Source organism: Odocoileus virginianus, chromosome 19, assembly GCF_023699985.2.
Source record: "Odocoileus virginianus isolate 20LAN1187 ecotype Illinois chromosome 19, Ovbor_1.2, whole genome shotgun sequence".
Classification (NCBI taxonomy): domain Eukaryota; kingdom Metazoa; phylum Chordata; class Mammalia; order Artiodactyla; family Cervidae; genus Odocoileus; species Odocoileus virginianus.
In genome coordinates this window covers 26,244,917-26,267,937 of record NC_069692.1, presented here as the reverse complement: position 1 = coordinate 26,267,937, position 23,021 = coordinate 26,244,917, and the positions used below count along the sequence as shown (strand labels likewise).

General features: G+C 39.6%; 1 protein-coding gene across 2 annotated transcripts in view; it reads left to right on the top strand.

Moving 5' to 3' along the window:
• The first annotated feature begins 202 nt into the window (after positions 1-202).
• SOBP (sine oculis binding protein homolog) overlaps positions 203-23,021 on the top strand; it is a 165,572-nt gene continuing 142,753 nt past the window's right edge. For both annotated transcript variants that reach the window (XM_070450018.1, XM_070450017.1), the window contains exons 1-3: positions 203-299; positions 14,088-14,226; positions 16,308-16,493. In XM_070450018.1, the coding sequence (XP_070306119.1) occupies positions 204-299; positions 14,088-14,226; positions 16,308-16,493 (421 nt within the window). In that variant the 5' untranslated portion in view covers position 203. The remainder of the gene's footprint in view (positions 300-14,087; positions 14,227-16,307; positions 16,494-23,021) is intronic.

Here is a 23,021-nt window from a genome sequence, read left to right as displayed (position 1 = left end):
AGCCACTGACGTTCTCCGCCGCTAGGAGAGACCGCGCTTCTCCGGAGCCTGCCTCCCCGCCTCCCCCGCCCAGCCCCGCGCCCGGCCCGGCCCGGCCCCGCCAGCACCGCCACCTCCGCCAGCACCGCCACCATCAGCACCACCGCCGCCGCCGCCGGCGGCGGCAGCAGCCATTTCATCTCCACCGAAACCAGACACAAAACATGGCAGAAATGGAGAAAGAGGGGAGACCTCCGGAAAATAAAAGGAGCAGGAAACCGGCTCACCCGGTGAAAAGGGAGATCAATGAGGAAATGAAGGTATTTTTTGGACTTCGGGGCCAGAGAGCGTGAGCTCTTTCTTCCGCCCGCTCCCTTTGGGCTGTTGTATGGATTTTTTTGGGGGGGGGGGAGGGGGGTGTACAGGGGAGCGCTTGTCAGTTTCCGTAGGATGCCCTGAACGACTCAGCTCCTCCTCCAGGTGCAAAACAGAGGCCAACTGTCGGGCTGCATCCCGGAGATTTGCCTGCCTCGGATTTGATGGGGCTGGGGGTGGGGGGCGACCGGGAAACCACAGACTCTTTAACCTTATAAACCCCAGGTTGGGATGGGCGCGTTTCAGGGAGGAGGGGACCCGGAGCCCGAGTTGGAGGGTGGGTATGGTGAAGAGGCTTTCCGGGTCGGTGGGGTAGTTTTTTTCCCCCTCTTCTTCGGCAGCCATCCCCGGATCCCTCCAAAGTTAGGAAAGCGCCGAGCCAAGGGTACCCCGGGAGCGCTCGATTCCACCCCCCTCTTCCTAGTTCATCTGCCCGCTCCTCCGTACCGCTTCCTAGTAGCCCGCTGCATCGGTATAAAGGGGCTGTCTGCCGAGGCGAGCTGTGGCCCGAGCGGCGCGGGTCTAGGTACCGTTTTTGACGGCCGGCTCGCCTCGCCCGTCCTGCTTGCTCCTCTCACTCGGTTGCCTCCGCCTCCCTCTCAGCCTTTGCATGCTTCACTTCCCAGTTTAAGCAGACACGGGCAAGCCCTGCTGAAAAGATAGCTGTCTGAGGGGCGGCCTTCGCAGAGCGCCTGCCCATTGTTCGGAAAGGCCGGCCCGGAGTCCTGTTGGCGAGGCCGGGCTCCCCGCCAGGCCAGCGGTGCTCCAGAGGTGGCGAGCGCGGCAGCCTGGCGCTCCAGCTGTTCGCGTTGGAGTGATTGCACAAGAGCCCCGCTCAGCTCCGGACCCCCCTCGTCCCCCCCACCTCCAACTTATTTTCCATGAAGTTGCAGCTTTTGCCCGGTGAGGGTTTTGTTTTGTGTTGATTTCACGAGTCTCTCTTGATTTTTATTTTTAATGTTTTGTTTGTAATTTTTGTCTTTCTGTGAGTTACAAGCAAGTAGCAAATTTCAGGGAGGACTTTGGTTTTCATTCTGCAGCCCTCTTGGTGTTCCCCATCTTCTGCATAGAATCCTCAACATTGCCCACTGACTTGGTCAGGTTGGTTAAGTTGGTATTTGAAAGACAAACGAGGAAAATGGCAAGCAACTAAGTAAAATCTATTACAGTTTGACATCATCTTGATTAGAACAAGCATATTCTAGAGAGTGCCTTGAAAGGGGCCCATGGATAATAATACTATATATATCATTATATAGTACCTAGGTGCATATGGTTAGCATTCCTTTTTTCAGAAAATGTCTGTAGCAATCAACATTTTGGGATAAGAGTTTTGATTTCTGGGTGAGGAACTTAGCACCTGGAAGCGTGCTTCAGTCCAAAGAGAGTTAAGGAAGATTTGCCTCAGAAATCAGTGCCATTCCTTGTGATGGAAACCACCACTGATTCCATTGATAGTTTTCTTTTTTTAAAAAAAAGAGACCGGTATGAGTTGTCTTCCCATGGGGGCTGGAATTCAGACAGTTTAGGATAACCATTCTTCCTCACTCACCCTTCCCTCCTGTCCTGCATTTCCAGATTACTTTTCTATTTCATTTTAACTTGGGGTTGGAGGAAGAGGAGGGAGGTGAAGCCACCAAGAAATCACAGTGTGCGCTGGCCCTTTAAAACACTGCCTAATGTGATCTATATGGATGGCCAGCTTTTAAGTTTCATAGGTTCTAGGATTACAAATTAGCTAATTTTAATCAAAACATGTGAAATGTTATCCCGGCTGGATATAAAGGCTGACTGTGCTCGATGCTTGGGGCTCACGTTGTTGACTTTGGCTGCAGGAGCACTCCGTGGTTTGGGAGATAGTTGTCCTTCTACAGTATAACAGATGTTTGTCTGAACTGGTGAGGAAGAAACAAAAACAACATTGTGTGAAGGGGAAAAATTACACAATTTTTAGCTAGTGCTGCAGGACTAAGTATGGAATTAACCTTCATGCACAGAATTTCCTCTTTTTAAAATGTTATTTTTCTTCCAAATCGCCACCTACTATTTGAAGTTTTAATCCTTGTCATTTCAGTACAGAGTAGCATTAAATAAGAAGTTTTACGCAGCAACCAATTCAATTGCCTGAAGTATCCATATTTTTTCCCTAGTTTGGAACAATGTGTAAGAGACCCCAGGTCAGAATCTTCAGTCAGGTCGGTGTGCACCATGCCAGTGAGGGATGAAATCCCATTTCTAGAGTAGTTCTTCAGTATGCATTCTTCTAATATAATAGCACCCGAAGTTCTCATTTTTAAAGTGATTTCTCAAAGTCAGAAGGTGGGTTATCTTGAACTCGTGAATATTTTCTGCTTTTAATGTTAATAACCACCTCCATAAAGCCCTTTCTCATACCTCTTGGTATTACTACCTCTCCATTTCCCCAACCTAAAATGGTAGAGTAACGCAACAAGTTGATTGCCTTATGTAAAAATATGTGCAACAAAATGTCACCGAGAACATAATGTGGCCTTGTGCAGCTTCATACCGGTGCCGCTGGAGCTGCCTGGCTGTGTTTGCCTTCATCTGAACGGCTTTCATCTGGACCAGTGTAAACTAAGCCCTGGTAAGTAATCACTGCCCGGCAGGAAGAAAGGAATGTATACAGCTAGCCTGGCCTAAGCTGTAAAAACGGAAACCTGAGCCCCCACCGTGGATCACATAGCAAGGCTGGAAGGTAGGGGAAATGAAAGGGGGAAAGAGGAGAGAGCGAATGCAAAAGTCAGCCTGGGAAGTGGAGGATCAGGAGGAGGCCCCCCTTAGGGAGAGTTGGCTCAGGGATTAGGGAATTTTATCGTGGTGTCCAGTGACCTACTCAGGTTTCAACACTGCTTGGATCAAGTTGCTTCTCTGTGAGCTGAAAGAAAAAGGACTGGTGTGTATGTGATTTTTTTTCCCCTTGGGGTAATAGAAAGGACATTGGTACAAGTGTCTATTTTAAGTACAGCAAATGCAGGGCACTGAAAATGAGCACCAAAATTGCCTCATCATAGAGACTTCAAGATTTCCTAATTGAGATAGTCACACATTTATTTAAAAATGGACGGAGAAGACAAACTGGCTGAGGTTTAGCTGACACCAGTAATGTCATTGGAGATTGTCTTCATGTGGCTAGAAGCTAATGTTGGTTGCTGTTTCACCAGATCAGATATTGAGTTACATTTTCCTTATCACTGGTGTAATGTACATGGCAGTTGTAACAAATTTAAATTTGATACAATATAATTTTGTGTGTGAAAAGTACATGACTTGGCATAGCTTGCCTTTAGTGTCCTCTAGTGAAAATATCTTCAAGTAGAAATGTTTGTCTCATTATGATCTTTACTATGTTTCATTATCTTTCCTTTCCCCCACTTCATCCTGGTTTTTCTTAATTAAAAAGACTTGTTACATTACTGTACTTACAATCAGTCTGCCTTGTTTAGTTAGTGACCAATAGAGGGAATTTTAAACAATCAGATGGCAATTCAATTTATATTTTGAGTACTTTCGGTTTCTAAAGTGAATATTGTGATTGTATCTAATGTAATATGCCTTCAATATATTGTTAGCTCACATGAATCATTATAAGTGGCCCTTAGGAGGAAATTTGACATATGGAAGTGTTAATTTGTTTCAGGAGTTCATCCAGAACATAATATAGAAACTAGATGTAATATTGGATGTGTAAATGTAAATATATGAGTAAGTTTAAATATAGTTGCACTTAAGGGTATGTATTTTATATGCAGAGATCTTGGTGAGCATGAACATGATTAGTGACTAGCAAACAGTAATACAGCTCAAAAAAGTCTAAGCTATGTGTAGAGATAATGAGTCAGATTTTCATCTTCTAAACTCTTTGACAAAACCAATGTGATTAGATCATGCACTCTGCCCTGGAAACTTTCCTAAACAAACCAAAATTAATGCATTTACAATGTTTGGCTTCCTTATCAATTGCTCAGCTACAGGATAAGCTGTGTTAAATGTTTTAGGTTCTTTGCTGAAGAAGTTCTCTGTCTATAAATATTCTTAATAAGTAATTTGTACCTAAAATTATGCTTCAGTCCTAATGTTAGAGTCAGGCACATCTGTTAGAGTTTAGGAGTAAACCCACCATAAGATTTTCTAGTTTAGTGTCTGATGGTCTCCATTTGGCATTAAAAATGACCTGTGTCAATTGCACAGACAATAAAGCAAGTTGCAGAGTTGAGCTTGTGAGTGTGGTGATTTAAATAGCTTGTCATAAAATAAAACAGTGATATCAGAATGTGGATTGGAAAGGTCAGCATGTTTAAGGTTAAAACCAGCTCATTACTAAAACAGGTATATTTTAAGTTTTGCTCCTGAAACTCCATCCTGATGTCAGAAACAGTAAGGAACCTAGGAAGTGGGCTTGGGACCAGATCTCACTGTGGCATTCACAAATTATGTCAGACCTCCCTGGCTAAGAAGTGGTCTGGGGTGTGCTGTCCGGCAGGGCTGGGAATTCATGTCAGGTAGGACGTGGCCCTTGCCTCTCGGGAGCTGGTATAGGATGTTCCCTGGCCCACTGGCCTTGTGCTCGGCATTGCTCTCAGTTGTCCTGCTCAAGGCTCTGGTCTCAACCCAGAAGAGAAGTTCCTGGGAGGGCACAGAGAGCTATGAATCCTGCTCTGTTCAAACCTGGAGTTTTCTGAAGAGTCTCTTTCTCCATCTGTGAACCTGTGAGGATGATGTGTGGTAGAGCAAGACTCTCTAAGCCTTACACAACTCACAGGTTCCAGAGAGGAGGAAATGGAAAGGAACCACTCCACTTCCTCCCAAATCTGAAATAAACATTTGAACTAGAAGAAAATGAGTCTGACAGACTCATTCCCTTCTGCGTTTCCTGCCTCTGTGCTTGCCAAGCCCTGCTCTGAGAAGCCAAGCTCTACTCTCCTTGTGTGAAAGACGGACTCATAGGAACCAAGAGGTAACGGAGTTTTTAAAGGAAAGTCAAAAAACAGGGCCTCAAAAAGGGCAAATAGCAGTGAATACACACTACAAGTGACTGTCTGAAAAAGGAGAGTTCGGGGAAATAGACTATCTCGTTAGGGTGACCAGACTTTTTATATCTTCTAAGGAAGGATTCTTTTCATTGAGTCTTTATACTTTTTCTTTTGAAAAAATTATTAGAAGTAGTAGAAGGTGGATCCTTTAAAAATCTCAGAAGTCTAAAACTTCCTTTTGCGGAATGGGAAGTCAGCCACATTTACACTCTTGAGCTAATAAGATTATTGAATATTTTCCTAAAAGAAAAGGGATATTCTAGGGGAGAATGAAAAAAAAAAAAAAGCAACCTTGTTTTTGATGGTGCCAATTGAAACATGTAAACAGACATGAAAGCCTGAGGTGGGTGAAATTTGCTGAATGTATATTTTCGAATCTGTAGACTGATGGGTGTTAATATCTCTTATATAACTAAACGTCTGTGGAACTCCTGCTTTAAGGCCAGTAGCTTTGGCGTGGACAGGAAAACAATGTCACAAGTCTTGGTGATTTCGAAGCCAGTTCTGCAGCTGTGATAGGACACAGCTGCCCACAGCTGCACGCCTGCTATGCCTGCTACAACAGTGTCAGCCCGAGGGCTGGCCTCCACAATTTCACACATTTGTTTGACCTTTTTAGGACATTTGATGTCCTGGCCACAGATTAAAACATGGGGACATCATTGTCTGCTCCGCATCACAAGAAGACAATAAAGCAACATAGATGTTTACATGTGGAAACACACGCATTTTGGTTTCATGTGACAATTATACAACCTTCCCATTGAGACTGTGTCAGTAAGAGAGCAAGACTTTCTCCTCAGGCCTGCTCCAGGTCGGAGCTGGACTTTAGTGCTCTGATGTATCCCCTGCCCTTAGAACCGTGTTATAATCCTTGGGTCGTGGCTGAGAACAGTGCTGCAAAGTGACCCAGATGGAGCTCAGTGACCTTCTTCAAAGGATTTCAGGCCAAGAATCTGTGTGTGGTTCAGGGACAAACGACAGGGCTCAATGGGTGCAGTCTGCATACAGAGTATGAATCTGGCAGCTCTTCATGACGTCCATGTGAATGATTCTCTAATGAGACGTCTGTGGGAGTGGCTTTTCCTTAGGATGCCTTCTGATCCTGTGAAGTCATGAGTGTGGAGACACTTTGTAGACTTTTCTTTTCCACTACTTAAATTTTACCTCCTTCTTGGTAAAACCCTTAAAATGAAACTGATCCGTTAGATCTGTGTTAAGAGAGATGACTTCAAGTTGAACCAACTTGAATTCCCAACAGTCTGAGAGTGCTTGTTAACATTAGATGTTATAATTTTTTTAACTTTCTGATCTGGGGGATAGATAGAGCTAGAAACTGATTTCTAATCAAGTTTAATTCCTACTTCCTACAGAAGAAATTGCCTTTCTTCTGCAGCTTCCTCCCCCGAGCCCGTTCAGTTCAGTTCAGTTCAGCCGCTCAGTCATTTCCGACTCTTTGTGACCCCGTGGACTGCAGCATGCCAGGCTTCCCTGTCCATCACCAATTCCCGGAGCTTACTCAAATGCACGTCCATCGAGTCAGTGATGCCTTCCAACCATCTCATCCTCTATTGTCCCAAACCCTTTAAAAATCTTAATTAGCAAGTCCAATGATGCTTAATAGAAATTTACTTTACAACTCAGTCAGAACCCATGGAGGTGAAAAGGGAGATAAAATATTTTCCAAAAATAATCATCATTCTATTACTCATAACCTTAACTGGCAGAGATACTAGCATTTCTTTTTCTGCCTTGTAAATTGTTCAGGGCTGGGGGTTTCCTTTTCCTTTGAAAGTATTTCTCATATTCTCTACTTTCTTGGGTAATGTGTGTCAGAATGTTTTGAAGTTAAGTAATGTAACTGACAGATCCTTTTTACTGTCATTAGGACTATGAATATGACTGACATGGTTGTCTGTGAGAAGACTATGTGTTAATTTTTAATTAAAACTATTTTTTTATTTTTATAAAATAATTCATAGGCATGACAGAAGTAGTAGAATAAGCAATACAAATAGCAAAAAAAGAAAAACAAAGGCTATAATTTTCCCACCCAAACACAATTACTGTCAACATTTTGATGTATGTCTTTCCATGTTCTTTTTTATGTATGATACATTTTTAAAAAATGGTTTTATAGTGTACTAACCTTCCTTTTTGAACTTAATATATTGTTAACAGTTTTTCATGGCAGTAAAAATTTATCCACAGAATATCTTAGTGGCAAAGTAGTATTCTGTTTTAGCAATTTTATGATTAAGCTATATTTATTTAACCAAATTCTGATTGTATTTAGTTTATTTCTAAGAAAACAACACTGAACATACATTATTTTGTACATATTTCCTTAGAATAGTTCTTACCTAGGAATAAATAAAATTGCTAGGCATACCTCGAAATAAATAAAATTGCTGAATCAAAGAGTATGTAAATTCTTCAGCTTTTATTGCATACAGTCAAGTTACCGTTTCTAAAAAATGAATCAGCTTGAATTCCTAATAATTTGAGGATGTTCATTAACTTTGGATGTTATAATTTTTTTAACTTTCACACACTTTTTTTAGAATCATGTGTCCTGAATTTTTTTTCTATATTTACACTTTAGAAAAATATGGAAAAGTCATTTTTCTATATGTACACATTTTAAAAAATATTTGTGGATGTATCCAAATGTATCCACATTTATTGATTAGATTCTAAGTGTTGGGCATTGTGCTGGATGAGGCATAAAATGAAATAAAAAGTTTCTGCCCTCAGATAACTTACAGCGTGTTTGGGATGGAGGATATATTTTACTAGCACTGGAAAGGGATATAGGACTTGGAGTAAAATGGAAGTTATATTTGTGAGAAGAGGGAGAATGTGACTTTCCCCTCATTTGAATGAATGATTGGGAGCTCTCCGAAAACTTTCTGCTTTCTTGGGTAGGATACCGAATTGAAAACAAACCGACATTTGGTTATGCAAGGCCCGAGATGAAAGAAATCAGTGATGCCCACCCTATATTTTAAAGTTGGATTGGTGTGTTCAAAATAAAATCATTAGTCTTCTTTGAAGACCTTGAAGTACTTTCATTTCAGAGGTATTTTGAGATTTTGTAATTACTGTGATTTTCAAAATGACTTGAAGTCAAGTCTTTATTGTTTACCTGGTAAAATGTTCAATTAAAAACCATTTAGATTGAACTTTGACATGCATACAGTATTTTTAGTTGAGTAAAGAGAATGTCTAATGAATGTCCTGTGAATTAAATTCCAACGAAAGTAAATTTTGCCAGCGTAGAAAGAACTCAGAGGAATGAGGAAAAGTAAAGTTTCCCATCTTTCTGCTATTTATTATTTCCACCTTTTTTTTTTTTTAAATTCTAGGAAAAGATCAGGCTTTCAGACTAATGTTAGAATTAGAATTTTCTTCTTTCTTTAGGAACCCTGGAGATGAGAGAGGGGGATCTGAAAGGGAGAGAAAAGCTATGGGGTAAAGTATTAAAAGTGCAAAGCCATTAGAGACAGATGTGATGTCAAAAAGTTGTCAGATGAAAAGATTAAATTTTAATTGTGAATTTTAAGAACCAGTATTCCAACAGTACAGATAATTAAGGAGAGTAGAGATCAATGACCAAATCAGAAAACAAGTTTACCATAGGTAGATATGTCCTGGTTGGAGAGCTCTTTGTATATGAAATTGACATCCTGTAATATGATTTCTTTGCAATTCTTTGTTGGACCACGGAAGTAGTTATTTTGGAGTTGCTGACACATTGGACTGAACAGAATTTATAGTAGAAAGAGTCCTGGTATAAGAATCAGAAGATCTGTATTTTTGTTCTGACTTTACTAGGTGATCTCTCATGCCTGCCATTTACCTTCTGTATGTTCCAATTTTCTGTTGTAAAATGAGGATGTCACAGAGGTTCACCAAAAGTTTACTGTGGAAACCAAACACCTAACTCGCAGGGTTGTTGAAAGGAACAAGAGAGTTAAAGGATGTGGAAACACTGTCAAGTGCTATAAGAGTGTTAGACATTATCATTGTAATTATAGTGACCTATTTTCCAAACCCAAATTGGACCACATGGTATGAGAGAGGATTTTTGTGTCACTTCCAAGGGCGAGAGGCAGTCTGCAAAATGTGTTTTGGGTGCCAGAATATTGAAATTCTGGCACTTTTGATGGTGTGTGGGAACAATGATAAAATATTTGAGATAGTGGCTGTTCAGTGAAATTTATGATGTGTGATCACTGTAATTATGATATTTCTTTGTGAAATGTATTTGATTTCATGTGTAAGTAGAAGTTCTTTGATTTCACACAGTCTTAGCGCTGAAGGGACTTTAAGAGACTGTATTAATGTTTCCTGCTGTAAGTCTCCATGAGAAATTCTGGGTGAAGATTTTGGGGGAAACCAACTTTACAATTTCTGTCCGTACAGTAGCTTGACCTTTTATTGAACGTCCTTACCTCAAAAATTTCTCTGCACTTAACTCTTACCACCTCAAGTTTCTGGTAGAAAAACTTGAAAACCCTTATGGACCATAAACATTAAATTCACTTCTCTTAGAATATGTTATATTTCTTGGATGGTTACTGCAAAAATCCATTTCATTTCCTTTGGTTTGGCACCATAACAAGCCCATATGATGTCTAGCATCAAATTCTAAGTTTTAATTCTTAATCAAATTAAAAATTATTTATTCCTTGGGGATCTTCAGTTTCTTAGTATAGTATAGTATAGTATATAAGACAGAGATAATACCTATTTCTTGTAGTTATACTACAAGAAACTTTGGTGTTTGTTTTCTCTTTTATCTTGTTCCTTTTTTATGAAAGGTTTGAGATTTGTGGCTCAAGGCCTTTATAAACCTTTTATTTTCTGCTTTTGCAATCATATATCTAAACATTAAGGTGTTTCTTTTTATTTTCAGTGGTAAGAAAGGAAATGCTTAGAGTTTATTTTCACTGACATTTATAGTTAACTCAAAAATCATGAAATAGATCATATTCATATTGATTGTTCCATGAGGCCTCTGAGTTTTCAGCACAAACCATAAACTGAATGATGCAGTTAAGGTGCCCAAATAATACAAATTTGGTATCAATAATCCAGTTGCAATTTCAGTTTTTACCCAAATGTTTGAAACTTCTGGATCCCATCCTTGGTTCTGAAAGTCTGAATGGGTTTGCAGCTGAACTGAAACAAACAAATCTATATCCTTGACTGGGAGGTTGCTCCATGAATGATGCATCTGTAGCTTTTGTGTCACTTCAGAGATTAGACACAACCAGCGAGAGGCGCCCAGGATACAAATGGCCTAGAAAATTAGATATGGTGGCCAGCAGTTATCTTTTTGGCTCATTTCTCTTAGAGATTCAGGCAGACAGTATACATTACCAGTAGGGTGGCTTGAACTTGGCTTTTAACACTGTTGGGAATTGTGGGGTTTTTGTTGTCGGTTTGTTTTTTAATGCAAGGTATAATCGTTATCCTTGAGGTTTCTGCTGCCAGACCCCTGATGGAAGACCTCTATTTGTGTGCCTAGGACTGTCATTCTCCAGTCAGGCACTCAGCTCAGTGAAAGAAATCGAGAGCTAGGGAAGAGTGACACCTCATTCAATTAGGAATGTCTTTTGATTGAGTAGTGCAGTGTTTAGCTGAATCCTCCTCAGTGGTATTACAGAAGTTGCTGAGCTTATTATACATATCGATCATATCATCTTTGCACATTCATGAAAGGAATGTCTATTTAATGTGGACATGACCAGCCATCAGAGAGAATAAATGCCTCACTAAAGCTTGATATGGCTGACTGTTGGCCTTGTGGATGGTAGCACTGAATCAATCTGTCTAGATTTTTAAAAAATTGCTTGTGCATTATACCATCACAGATTGACCCATTTGGAGCTCTGAGCTCAAGTGGGTACTAAAGCAAAAAGAAAAAAAGTCTAGCATCATGTATGTGGTTTGAAATACCAGGTTTGTTTTTGTGGAGTGGTGTAATATCCTTTCTTTTTTATGCAACCCTGCTGAAATCTAAAGTGAAATTCAAAAGAACATGGAACTTGCGTGTTGAGGCTGTGCACATGCTGGTTGAGCCTGGGTGCTTTGTTTCAGGTATAAATTATACATCCCAGTGTAATTCAGAAATGACAACTTCTAGGGAGAATGAGAAAAGATTCTTTGAGTCACAGAGAAGGTTAGGGCACTCAGGCTGTCTTGCCAGATAAAGATGCCTTAAAAAATTTAGATGCCTTAAAAAAATTAAGGTCCATCTAGTCAAGGCTTTCGGAGAAGGCAATGGCACCCCACTCCAGTACTCTTGCCTGGAAAATCCCATGGATGGAGGAGCCTGGTGGGCTGTGGTCCATGGGGTCGCAAAGAGTTGGACGTGACTGAGTGACTTCATTTTCACTTTTCACTTTCATGCATTGGAGAAGGAAATGGCAACCCACTCCAGTGTTCTTGCCTGGAGAATCCCAGGGACGGGGGAGCCTGGTGGGCTGCCGTCTATGGGGTGGCACAGAGTCGTACACGACTGACATGATTTAGCAACAGCAGCAGTCAAGGCTATGGTTTTTCCATTGATCATGTATGGGTGTGAGAGTTGGACTATTAGGAAAGCTGAGCACTGAAGAATTGATGCTTTTGAACTGTGGTGTTGGAGAAGACTCTTGAGAGTCCCTTGGACGGCAAGGAGATCCACCCAGTCCATCCTAAAGGAGATCAGTCCTGGGTGTTCATTGGAAGGACTGATGTTGAAGCTGAAACTCCAATACTTTGGCCACCTGATGCGAAGAGCTGACTCTTCGCATTGGAAAAGACCCTGATGCTCGGAAAGATTGAGGGCAGGAGGAGAAGGGGATGACAGAGGATGAGATGGTTGGATGGCATCACCGACTCAATGGACATGGGTTTGGGTGGACTCCGGGAGTTGGTGATGGACGGGGAGGCCAGGCGTGCTGCAGTTCATGGGGTCGCAAAGAGTCAGACACGACTGAGCAACTGAACTGAACTGAAAAAAAATCATTCAGCAAACGTTTATTAAGCTCTTACTCTATGGTATAGGATTCTTCCTTCTATTAATTTTTCCAGTTTATTGAGATATAATTGACAGAAAACATCGTATAAGTTTAAGGTGTACAATGTGTTGGTTTGATACATTTATATATTGTAAAGTGACTACAACCACAGTATTAGGTAGCACCTCTATCCTGTAACATAGTTACCTTTTTTACAGTGAAAAGATGTAGAATCAACTCTCTTAGCAACATTCAAGTGTATGATAGTGTTCTTAGCTATAATCACTGTAGTATACACCGTTCTGTACTACACCCTTTGACCAGTCTCCTCATTTCTGCCACCCCTCAGCCCCGGGTAATCCCTTCTCTCCTCTGTCTTTCTCAGATAGAGATACTTTGAGGCACACACAAGCATTAAGACCTAGCAGTGGTTAAGTTCGTTAAAAATAGTCACCTGGTAGTATAAGCTTTAAATTTGTTCAACTATTATTTACCCATTATTACCACAGCTTGACATCTGTACTAACAACAATAATACCTTACATTTACAGGGTTGTCCCTCCAAATCCACAGGGGATTTGTTTCAGGGCATCCTACCTCCACACTGGAATACCAGATTCTTCAGTACTCAAGTCCCTTGTGTGAAATGGTGTAGCATTTTCATATAACCTATGCACACCCCTGCCATATACTTTAACTCACCTCTAGATTATTTATAATACCTAATATAATGTAAATGCTAAGTAATGAGTTGTAAGTACAATGTAAGTGCTATGTAAATAGTTGCCTGCATGACAAAGTCAAGTTTTGCTTTTTGGAAGTTTCTGAAAACTTTTTCCTAAATATTTTCCTCGGGGGTAACTTGAATCTATGGGTATGGAACCTGCAGATACGGAGGGCTGATTGTATATTGATTTATAGTTAATAAAGTGTTTTCATGTGTTATCCAAAATCTGAGCTGATTAGTAACCTTAAAGTTATTTGGTGCTTTTACGTTATTTGTCAGAAGACAATCATAGTGACCTTTGATTTCATGGGGCAAGAATCTATCACTTACGGAATTCGTAAAGGAAATTATGCTTTGGTGTTTAAAGACTACTGTTACGAAAGGTAAAATTAAAAAGGGAAACCCTTGTAGCCTATTTAGCTTCCTGGATGGTAGTGGTTGACCGTTGAGGAATTATTTCTTTGCTGAGATTTTGCTTTATCTGAGATCAGAGTCATGTTAAGAAACAACACCTGAGTTAGAAAGCAATTCTAATTTAAATTAACCTGAGCCACAAAATGCTCGATTGTTTTCAGTTTAGAAATCTCTTCTTAGCTGTTTTCGTGCTTTTACCTTTCAATATTTTTGTATTAGTTCAAGATACAGACTTTGCAGAAGGATATGCCAAAATATGACTTCCTATTCTTAAGCAAAACTGACAAATGCCTTTTTTCTTATTATCTTTAAATTGCAAATGTCTGAAGGCCTGTCATAATTGGATGCGTCATCCTGAGATTTAAATGCATGACAGTTTTCAAACGTGATTTGAAAAATGAACATGACTCTAAGGAAGGAAGGGCAAGGCTGGCAGAATAAGGGGTGGTGCTAATAGAATTCAATGTATGCATTCTTTTTCAAATAGTTATTAATTATATACATAAGTAGCCTATGCTTTTCTTTCAGAACTTTGCAGAAAACACCATGAATGAACTCCTTGGCTGGTATGGCTATGATAAGGTTGAATTGAAAGATGGTGAAGATATTGAATTCAGGAGCTATCCTACAGATGGAGAGAGCCGGCAGCACATTTCTGTTCTCAAAGGTAATGACATTTAATGTCCCTTTGTTCATGCAAACAAGGATTAACTATCTCAACCTGCCAGAATTGAGTTGCTCTGGGACTCATTTTGTTGATTATGCCAATAGTTGATTTAAATGTGCATCCCCAGGAGTGCTTTCCCATAAGCAGAATATAAGAGCACAACATAAAACAAAAACAGACACAGCTTAATCTCCTTTCAGCAATGGGAGGGCTAGCTAGACAGGGCTAGGGATCCTAAGCTCTGTGGTCCTGCTCACAAATGTAGAGAAAGGGACAGTGTTTGCTAACTTCTACTTTCCTAAACCCTTTGATATATCAATTGTTAAGGGCTCGTGCTTTCTGTTAAGTGAAATGTTAGGTATAAAGTTTCAGACTGCAAGAGACAATCATGGTTAATTTGGTAATTTCTCTTCTTGCCCCCCAGTTTTAGGTGAGAATTCTAAAGGAGAGCCCTACTTCTATTTTCTGTTTGAAGTTTTCACCTTATCCCCACAGCCTTGGATAGGGTAAGAAGAAAAGTAAGAGAGTAGTAGATGATTGGATCCTATATTATTCTTTAGGGATTATCATCGAAGCCTGGCCAGAGAGTAGAAATTAGAGGCTTGGCAGAGTTGACTTAACACTAATTCTTCTGGTGGGTAGCAATGCCAGATACCCCATGAGGGAAGCCTAGAACCCTTGGTGGGTGTTGCTCTGCATACTGAATTTATGAACCTAAATATTGATTGAAGATTTGTTCATCAAAGAAAAGAAGAGGAGTATGTGAAGAAGCTATTCATTTGGGGAACTTGAATAAAATGTGGGCTAAACTAATTGTGTGATATCATTGGCAATTTGATCTGTATTTTCATTGCATGCAAAATCTTTTGGCATACACTACCTGTTCATGCACTTTATTTCCAATCTCTAAGATAGTGCTTTTCCTTCTTATATGCCAAGCAATGAAATGTAAATGAGCTGTCCTGTGGGCATGTGGAATTGAACATACCTGACAAATTTTATGTTAAGCTTGCTATGAAATTTTCCATATCATGTTACAGAGATAATATCATCAATTTCACTGTAAATGAAAAATGCAAGTCATGAGTTTATATTGTATAAACTAATAGCTCATTTAATACTTGGTCTTGGTAATAATCTTTGCCTCTGGGGAACATGGAGAGAATGCCATGATATGCTACTGAAGGGAAAAAGTTGTTTTCCATGGTTGAGTGTTTTATTTATTTTTTTAATGGTTCATATGTGAGGATAAGATTCACAAAGTCCATATAATTATAAGTTTTCTTTGTGATCATTTTTGTTAATTTGTAAAAATTATTTCATTTATTTATTTTTGACTGTGCTGTATCTTCGTTGCTGTGTGTGGGCTTTTCTCAAGTTGTGGCCAATACGTGGGCTCAATAGTTGTGGTTCCTGGGCTCTAGAGTACAGGCTCAATAATTGTGGCGCACGGGTTTAGCTGCTCCAAGGCATGTGGGATCTTTCTGGACCATGGATCGAACCCGTGTCTCCTGCATTGGCAGGCAAATTCTTTACCACTGAGTCACAGGGAAGCCCCATTTTTGTTAATTTTTAATGGCTATTAATGGGTTAGTTTAATGAGTCTACCCTGTGAAATAACAGTTTGTGATCTTTTTTCCTAATCATCAGCTTCTTTCTCATTGGTTCTTTTGATTATATTACCACTCAACTTTATAATATATCAGGACCTGGTTACCATGGTAGGGGGCCACTTTTTAAGCTTCTCCTTTGGTAGCCAGAGAGCGATGCCTGCCATATATCACTTTGTACATGTAAAAGGTTAATTGCCTCTCAATTTTCTATGGGCTTTTACAGTGCTAAAATTCATCACTACGATACAGTAGAGATATTAGCTATCATGGCGGAGCAAATGATAAAGGAGCCCATAAGAAATTTACCGTAACACAGCTGAGAAAGGTTCAGGATTAAGTTCTGGTAAAGTGTTTAAAGATTGGCAAGAAAAAAAATTTTATTCCATAGCCATTTTACTTGAAAAAATGTGGTTGTAAGGAAAGTAAGTCTTTCCATCATATTGAATGATTTTTTTTTTTCTTTTACAGAAAATTCTTTGCCAAAACCCAAATTACCTGAGGACAGTGTTATTTCACCATACAATATAAGCACAGGCTATTCAGGGCTTGCCACAGGAAATGGACTCAGTGACTCACCTGCAGGGTCGAAGGATCATGGCAATGTGCCCATTATTGTACCTTTAATTCCGCCACCTTTCATAAAGCCGCCGGCAGGTAAGTCACTCCTGGGGTTTCCAGTGATAATGATTTACAGAAAATTGTTTAAACTGCCCTATGATAATTATTAAATGCTTAAGTTTATTTTGGGAAAGACTGTTTTAGGGACATTGCAGCCGAGAACTATGAGTGCATGTATCATTTGAAGAGTGTTAGTTTATTAAGCAGATACCCACAATCTACTACTGCTTAGGCTGTTGACCTTCAACTGACAATACATTTTCCTACCCCTGGCTACAAAAAAAGTTATTTTCCTTCTCTGAAATCTATTTAAAATTAAAAAGGATAAATTAATTAAAAAAAAAAACATATACTGATTGGTTAACAAGAAAAAAAGGTTGAGCTCTTTGGTGTGGTGCAGTGAGGACCATGTCTCCCTGGTGCGTTTCCCAAAGGAAGGGGCAATTTATAAAGCGTGTGTGGCAGGCTTGTTCCCCAGTGTGCCTTTCTTCTAAGTCTTCTTAAGAAACAACCCAGGTTACTCATCTCGTACAGAGTTGTTTCTAATTCCTGGAAAGCTTTCTTTAAGAGCTTTTTGAAAAATGGAGATTCAGGTTTTACTTGGATGAAAATGTAATCAGTTCTTGTCTATTTCCAGAAAATTAGATGGCAGTGTATTAAGCTAGATGGCTATAGGCTGAGCATGATGCTATATTGCAAGTTAGGTTACAGTTATGTTCCACATGGAGAAAGAAGTTCAGTAATATTGTGTCTGGCTTGTTGTAAAATGTTAGAGTTTTGCTAGAATGCTTAATTGCTGTGCTGGTTATTTTTCTGTATGTTGAATTAAGCAATGATAAACAATGAATTTTGATAGCAGTACTTACCATAACTCAGTAAAGGTAATGCTTGTATTTTTTTTTTTTTTTTGCGGGGGGAGAAGATAGTTGTTTGGTTATGTTTCCATAAATGGTGAACATGTTTGTAAAATATAAATTACTGGGCTTACATTATAGATATATTTATACCATCTTCTAAGTGTTACTAACATTCTCCTTCATGGTATGGGCACATTCTCTTCCTTGACCTATTACATTTTAGCAGCAAAAGTGTCCTTTCATACTGAGGTCCTCACATATGTCACGAAAATCCATTTACATATCCAAATCACTTGTGATTGTGTTTGTCTACTGAATACTAACATAATTTTTGTTTTATGTAATGTTTGTCTTTGTAATGCCACTGTTATTCTTTGGTTGGCTGTTTTATGGTGCAGAGGAACCCAGATTTATCTCCTAAAGGGTCAAAGATATATTTTGCATAGGACAGCTGGAGAGAAAATTGGCTAATTTTGCAAATGTAGGATTCTTTGTTTTGATGTATGTCAGTAGCTTCAGTGCGTGGTGATGTTGAGGATACCAGTAAAACAGCGTGACTCAGTGAAAAGAACACAGGCTTCAGGTTCAGATAGATTGGGTTGAAGTCTAGACTTTGTCATTTACCGGGTCTGTGAGTGTAGAGAAGTTATGTGATTTCCACATATATAAAATGGGGGTCGCAGTTTCACCACCTGAGATAGTTGTGGCCCTGAGATGAGAAAATGTATGTAAAGCACCAGCATGGTGCTTGCCACATGGAAACCATTCAGTACATACCATGCCTCTTTGTCATCTTTTTTTTTTTCAGTCCTTATTGTGCCCTAGAGTTATCATGCACATAATTTGTGCATAAAAAGGTGTGCATCGAAATGCAAATTCCCCTCTAAGGTTTATTTGAGCAAAGCAAACAGCTCTAGAAATTAGCATAGCTGAGGCTAACATGAGTTTGGCATGCCAAAAAACCTGCCCTGGAGTTTCCTGCTGAGCCAGCCACGTGGAACTCAAGCACACAGCTCCTATTTAACTCTAATTCCACATCAGATCAGGAAATAAATATGCAAAGGATAGAAGCCAAAAATTGAGCCTTGGAAGTCTTAGATGTAAAAACTCTGAGGAATTAAAAGCCAGAGTAACTGAACACCAGTGGTTTTGTGCTGTCTTCCATGGAATTCTAGGACACCCATCTGTTGAAAACAGAATATAGGAGAGGACATGTTTAATTTTCTGTATCTGCTCTAAATCTTGACCCAATCCTACTCCAGGGTTCCATATGACAAGACAAAGGTACACAAAGTTCTCTGCTTTCAAGGAGCTTACTCTATTATTCCCTAAGCAGAAACTTACAGGAGAGATGAATTTTGACTTATGTTATTTAGTGCAGGGGTTGGAAAGCTTTGTCAACGGCCATATAGTATTTAAGGCTTTGGAGCTATACTGTCCCATCACAGCTACTGAACTCTGCTGTGGCAGCAGAAAACCAGCCATAGATAAACAGGCCATAAACGAATGGGCCTGGTTGTGTTCTAATAAAACTTTATTTACAAAAAAGAGCAGCAAGCAGGGTTTGCTCAGGGAAAATAGCTTGCTGACACTTGCATTAGGGTAAGATTGGTAAAAGTCTCATATAACAGGAAGGTGAATAGAGTTTCTAAGAGTCAGGCTATGAGCTTTGTCAGAGTGCTCTCTGTTACATCACGAGGAAGGGATGTGACAGGGTAGGAAAACAGCAGGGTTTTTAGGGAATGTGGTGAGCTCTTGTCACATAATAGTGGTCCACCAGGGTCTGTTGAATAAATGAATGAATGACATATTCAAATTCCTATTGCACATATGTAAGACAGTACAGGCTACTTTGCTGTTCACTGAGAAAACGCGAGGACCTTGTTTGAGTTAATCTCAACCTTTTTAACCATGACCATAGCCTTTGTGACAGTGGTTTGAGTACTTATCCATAGATAAATGTAAAAGTTCACCAAGTATCCAAAAACTCCTATCTAGTTAATCATTTCAGTTCTTCCTTTTGCTAAAACTTTTACCAGAGTTGTTATTCAAGATAAGTTGAGGGACACTCACTGTCAATTTTCTAGCCATATATAGGTTGATGTGGCATTTCTTAGGGAAACTAATCATACAATGGCTGAAAGAAAGTGGCCCCTTGATAATCAGGCCCTGAATAATTTAGAGTTGACTGTATCATGCAAGTATCCACCTCTCAGGATAGGGAAGATGAGCACTGTATGTATACTCTGGATTCCTGGAAAGAAAATAACTATTAGCATTCAAATTATTCCTGTTATACTATAAACTAGCTATGTGAAAATGCTCACAATACCTTATGTTCATATTAAATCCTGTAGTTATGAAACTCATTCAAATTTATTATTTTATTTACTTTATCTTAATAATAACCCTGGGAAATAGCATTTGAGATATCATTAAGTTAGGAACTAAAGCTCAGATGGTTAAATGGCTTTCTCAAGGTCAGGTGGCTTCCAAGTACTTGAATCAAGACTAGTACTAAAGTCTTCTGATTCCTAATCCAATATTCTTTTTAATATAAAGCTGCCATTTCAGCATATTTATATAGAATTTCCCTAGACTGTATCAGAATAGGAATACTTATTAATATGCTACTTCAGATTCCTTAATGATGGAGACACAACTTGTTTCTGCAGAAGGTTATTTTTTTCAAGCCCACATCTTTTGGGAGACTTGATAAGTTCTCTAGCTCTAAGCTTCTGTGGTTCTGTGAACCTGGGTGACCTAGTAATAGTAGTAAGACCCCAGCTTGGTTTTAAAGTCTTGCCATCATGAGGCAAGTTGCTTCTACTCCGAGGTACCAGAAGGCTACATCTGGTCAGGCACTAGTTCCAGAGAGTTTCATGTGCTCAGGCAGGCTCACCACTGGATCTCGTCCACGTTTGGCAGCCAGTGGGCCCAGTGGAATTCTCGTGATCGGGAACACGGTGATACCACACTCGCTTGGATTTCCACTCTGCTTTTGCACAGCTGCAGACAGAAGTGTGGGGGTAGCTTATTCCTGGGCCTCGGGGACTGCTTTTCTGTTCCTGCACCCCTTTTCTTCCGAGAAGGGGAACTCCTCATGCCTTGGTGATTACCACAAGCTTTGACCTCGCTTTGGCTGCTTGTTTCCATCCAATTTCAACCGATTTCCGAGGCTAAGCTGCCCTTCCCTCCTCGGAGACAGAATCTGGCCCTTGGTGTAGGGTTTGTGACATCACAGTCGTTGCTGTGGTGATAGACTTGTTATAAACACAGAATAATAGCTCTGCTTTTACTTTTTTCCCCCCCTCCAAAGAAATGAAGGGAATCACCATGATTGTTAAATAAAAAGCACAAACTTTTCTGCAGTGGACAGAGTAAGGTTTTGCCATACAGAGTAGCCATTTAAAAAAATAGCTGTAAGAATATGGTTATAAGAATAATATTAGAAAATAATAGAAAGTGTTGGCCAACTCTTTTTATGCAAGCACTCCTTTATCCTGTAAGTTAGAATGAATATGAAAACCTCCTTCTTTGCTAATTTAAAAAACCAGAGTGTAAGCACAGTCTGAAGTGACAGAATATATATCAGCAAGAGTTTTGAAAGATAACTCAGGTTAATTACATTGTAACCTTGCTGTAAATCTTCTCATATTAGAGATTTTTAATATGAGTTCAACCTTTTGAGACTTCGTTCAGAGAGGGCTGTACCACTAAAGGACTTTCGGCGTGGATTATAAGACCTGTACAATAGTGAGTCTCCATCAAAATACTATGTCTGCTCTGTTCCCCTGCAAGGTGGACTATTGAAGCAAAGCCATTCAAAATGAGTTTTAAATTCAGTAATTTTTTTTACAAAGACCTTATATTAGGCTTTATTGCTTTACATGTGTAATAGCACTCAGTTCCATTGACCAGGTGGCCCAGATGGTAAAGAATATGCCAGCAATGCAGGAGACCTGGGTTTGATCCCTGGGTTAGGAAGATCCCCTGGAGAGGGGAGTGGCTACTCACTCCAATATTCTTGCCTGGAGAATTCCATGCACAGAGGAGCCTGGCGTACTATACAGTACTAGGGGTCACAAAGAGTCGGACACAACTGAGCAACTAACACTTCCACTTCCATTTCCATTGACCAGAAATCAGCCCTCTGCAACGGTTGGGCAAGGTTAGGTCTCCCCACCTTGCCTACTCCTGGTTAAAGTAACCAGCTGGAACTTAAACCAAGATTTTCTATCTCTTACTCTTAGACTTGTTCCAAGAACAACATTTTGTTCCCAAGACTTAAAAATATCAGTAAAATGATTAGTATGATTTGTTTTGCTGATGAGGTAGCAGACTTTGCTAGTGAAAGTTTCACTGAGCCTGGCTGCAGAAGACACTGTGTATCTAGTAAACAGTATTTTAGATCTGAGTCTTGTGACAGGTTTTTCTGGAGGCTTATAACTTGCCTGTTACAAGTCTAGAATCCCTCTAGATCTCTGAATACTTTAAAATAAAATGAATGTGAAAAAAGGAGGGAATATACTTCTCTGGATGCATTTATATGGCAATTTTGAATAACATGTCTGTTACCTTAAATGATAAGTGACCATATTCTTATTCTAGTATGTTCCCATGTGTGACATGAGACACAGGGTCCATCCATACAGCGCTCACAGGTTTATGTGGGGGACTTGAGATTAAGCTCCTAAGACCAGCTTGATTTCCTTTGTGCAGAAGCGTCTTGCCTTTCTTGGAAAACAGTGACCATTTCCTGTCTTCCAGGATGGTTTGGTTTCAGTGAGCTTTCCAAATTTGTGTGCAGTCATAGTCGTGGAAATGTATTTTTTCAGGCAAATCTTGAAATTCTTTAGGGGTTATGAGAACTGGGCTCTAAGGAACCATTAGCTTAACGGAGAATATGGAAATATTCACGTGATCTGCTAAGCTCTATGTATATAGCTGAGTAACCCACAGTTAATAAGCATGTTACTTTTTGGCTCTTGTAATTCTTACATGGAGCTGTACTTGCAGGAAAGCGGGAATCAGAATGTGGTTTCCATTATGATCATTATTTATTTTATCTGTTATTCAATATTCTTGGGGCTTGCATATGAATGCTGTATTCCAAATAGCCATTGAGAAAACAGGATTTAATAAAAATTGCTTTGCCATTTATTTATTTGTCCAAATTTTAAAATATGATTATTAAATAAAATTACCTACAGTTAATGGGATTTGGATGAGTTACTATTTATGTAGCAGATACATTTCTCATCAAAAAGAAGAGGTTCATTGAACCCTCAGATTTGGAGAGTTTTCCAAACCACTTAGGACAGGGACAGGAGGAATTATGGTAAATGGCAAGAGTAGTAGTAGTTAATAACAGCATTGATATAATCTCATCAAGCTAATATTTTCTGAGCACTTATTATGGGCCAGGCAATGTGCTAATAGATTATCTCATCTAATTTTCAGAACTCTGTGTGGATGCTGTTATTAACTTTGTTTTACAGATGAGGAAACTGAGACCCAGAAAAGCTAAGCAACTTGTCTGAGGTCACACAGGTAATAAGTGGCCAAGCTGTTAGCTGAACTTAGGTGCAATGTCTCCTTAACTCATATTCATACCACTGGACTATCGAAAACACAGTATCAGTCTTTCAGTCAATAGTGTATTTACTGAATGTTCTTTATATTGTATGAGATAAGATAAATCTAT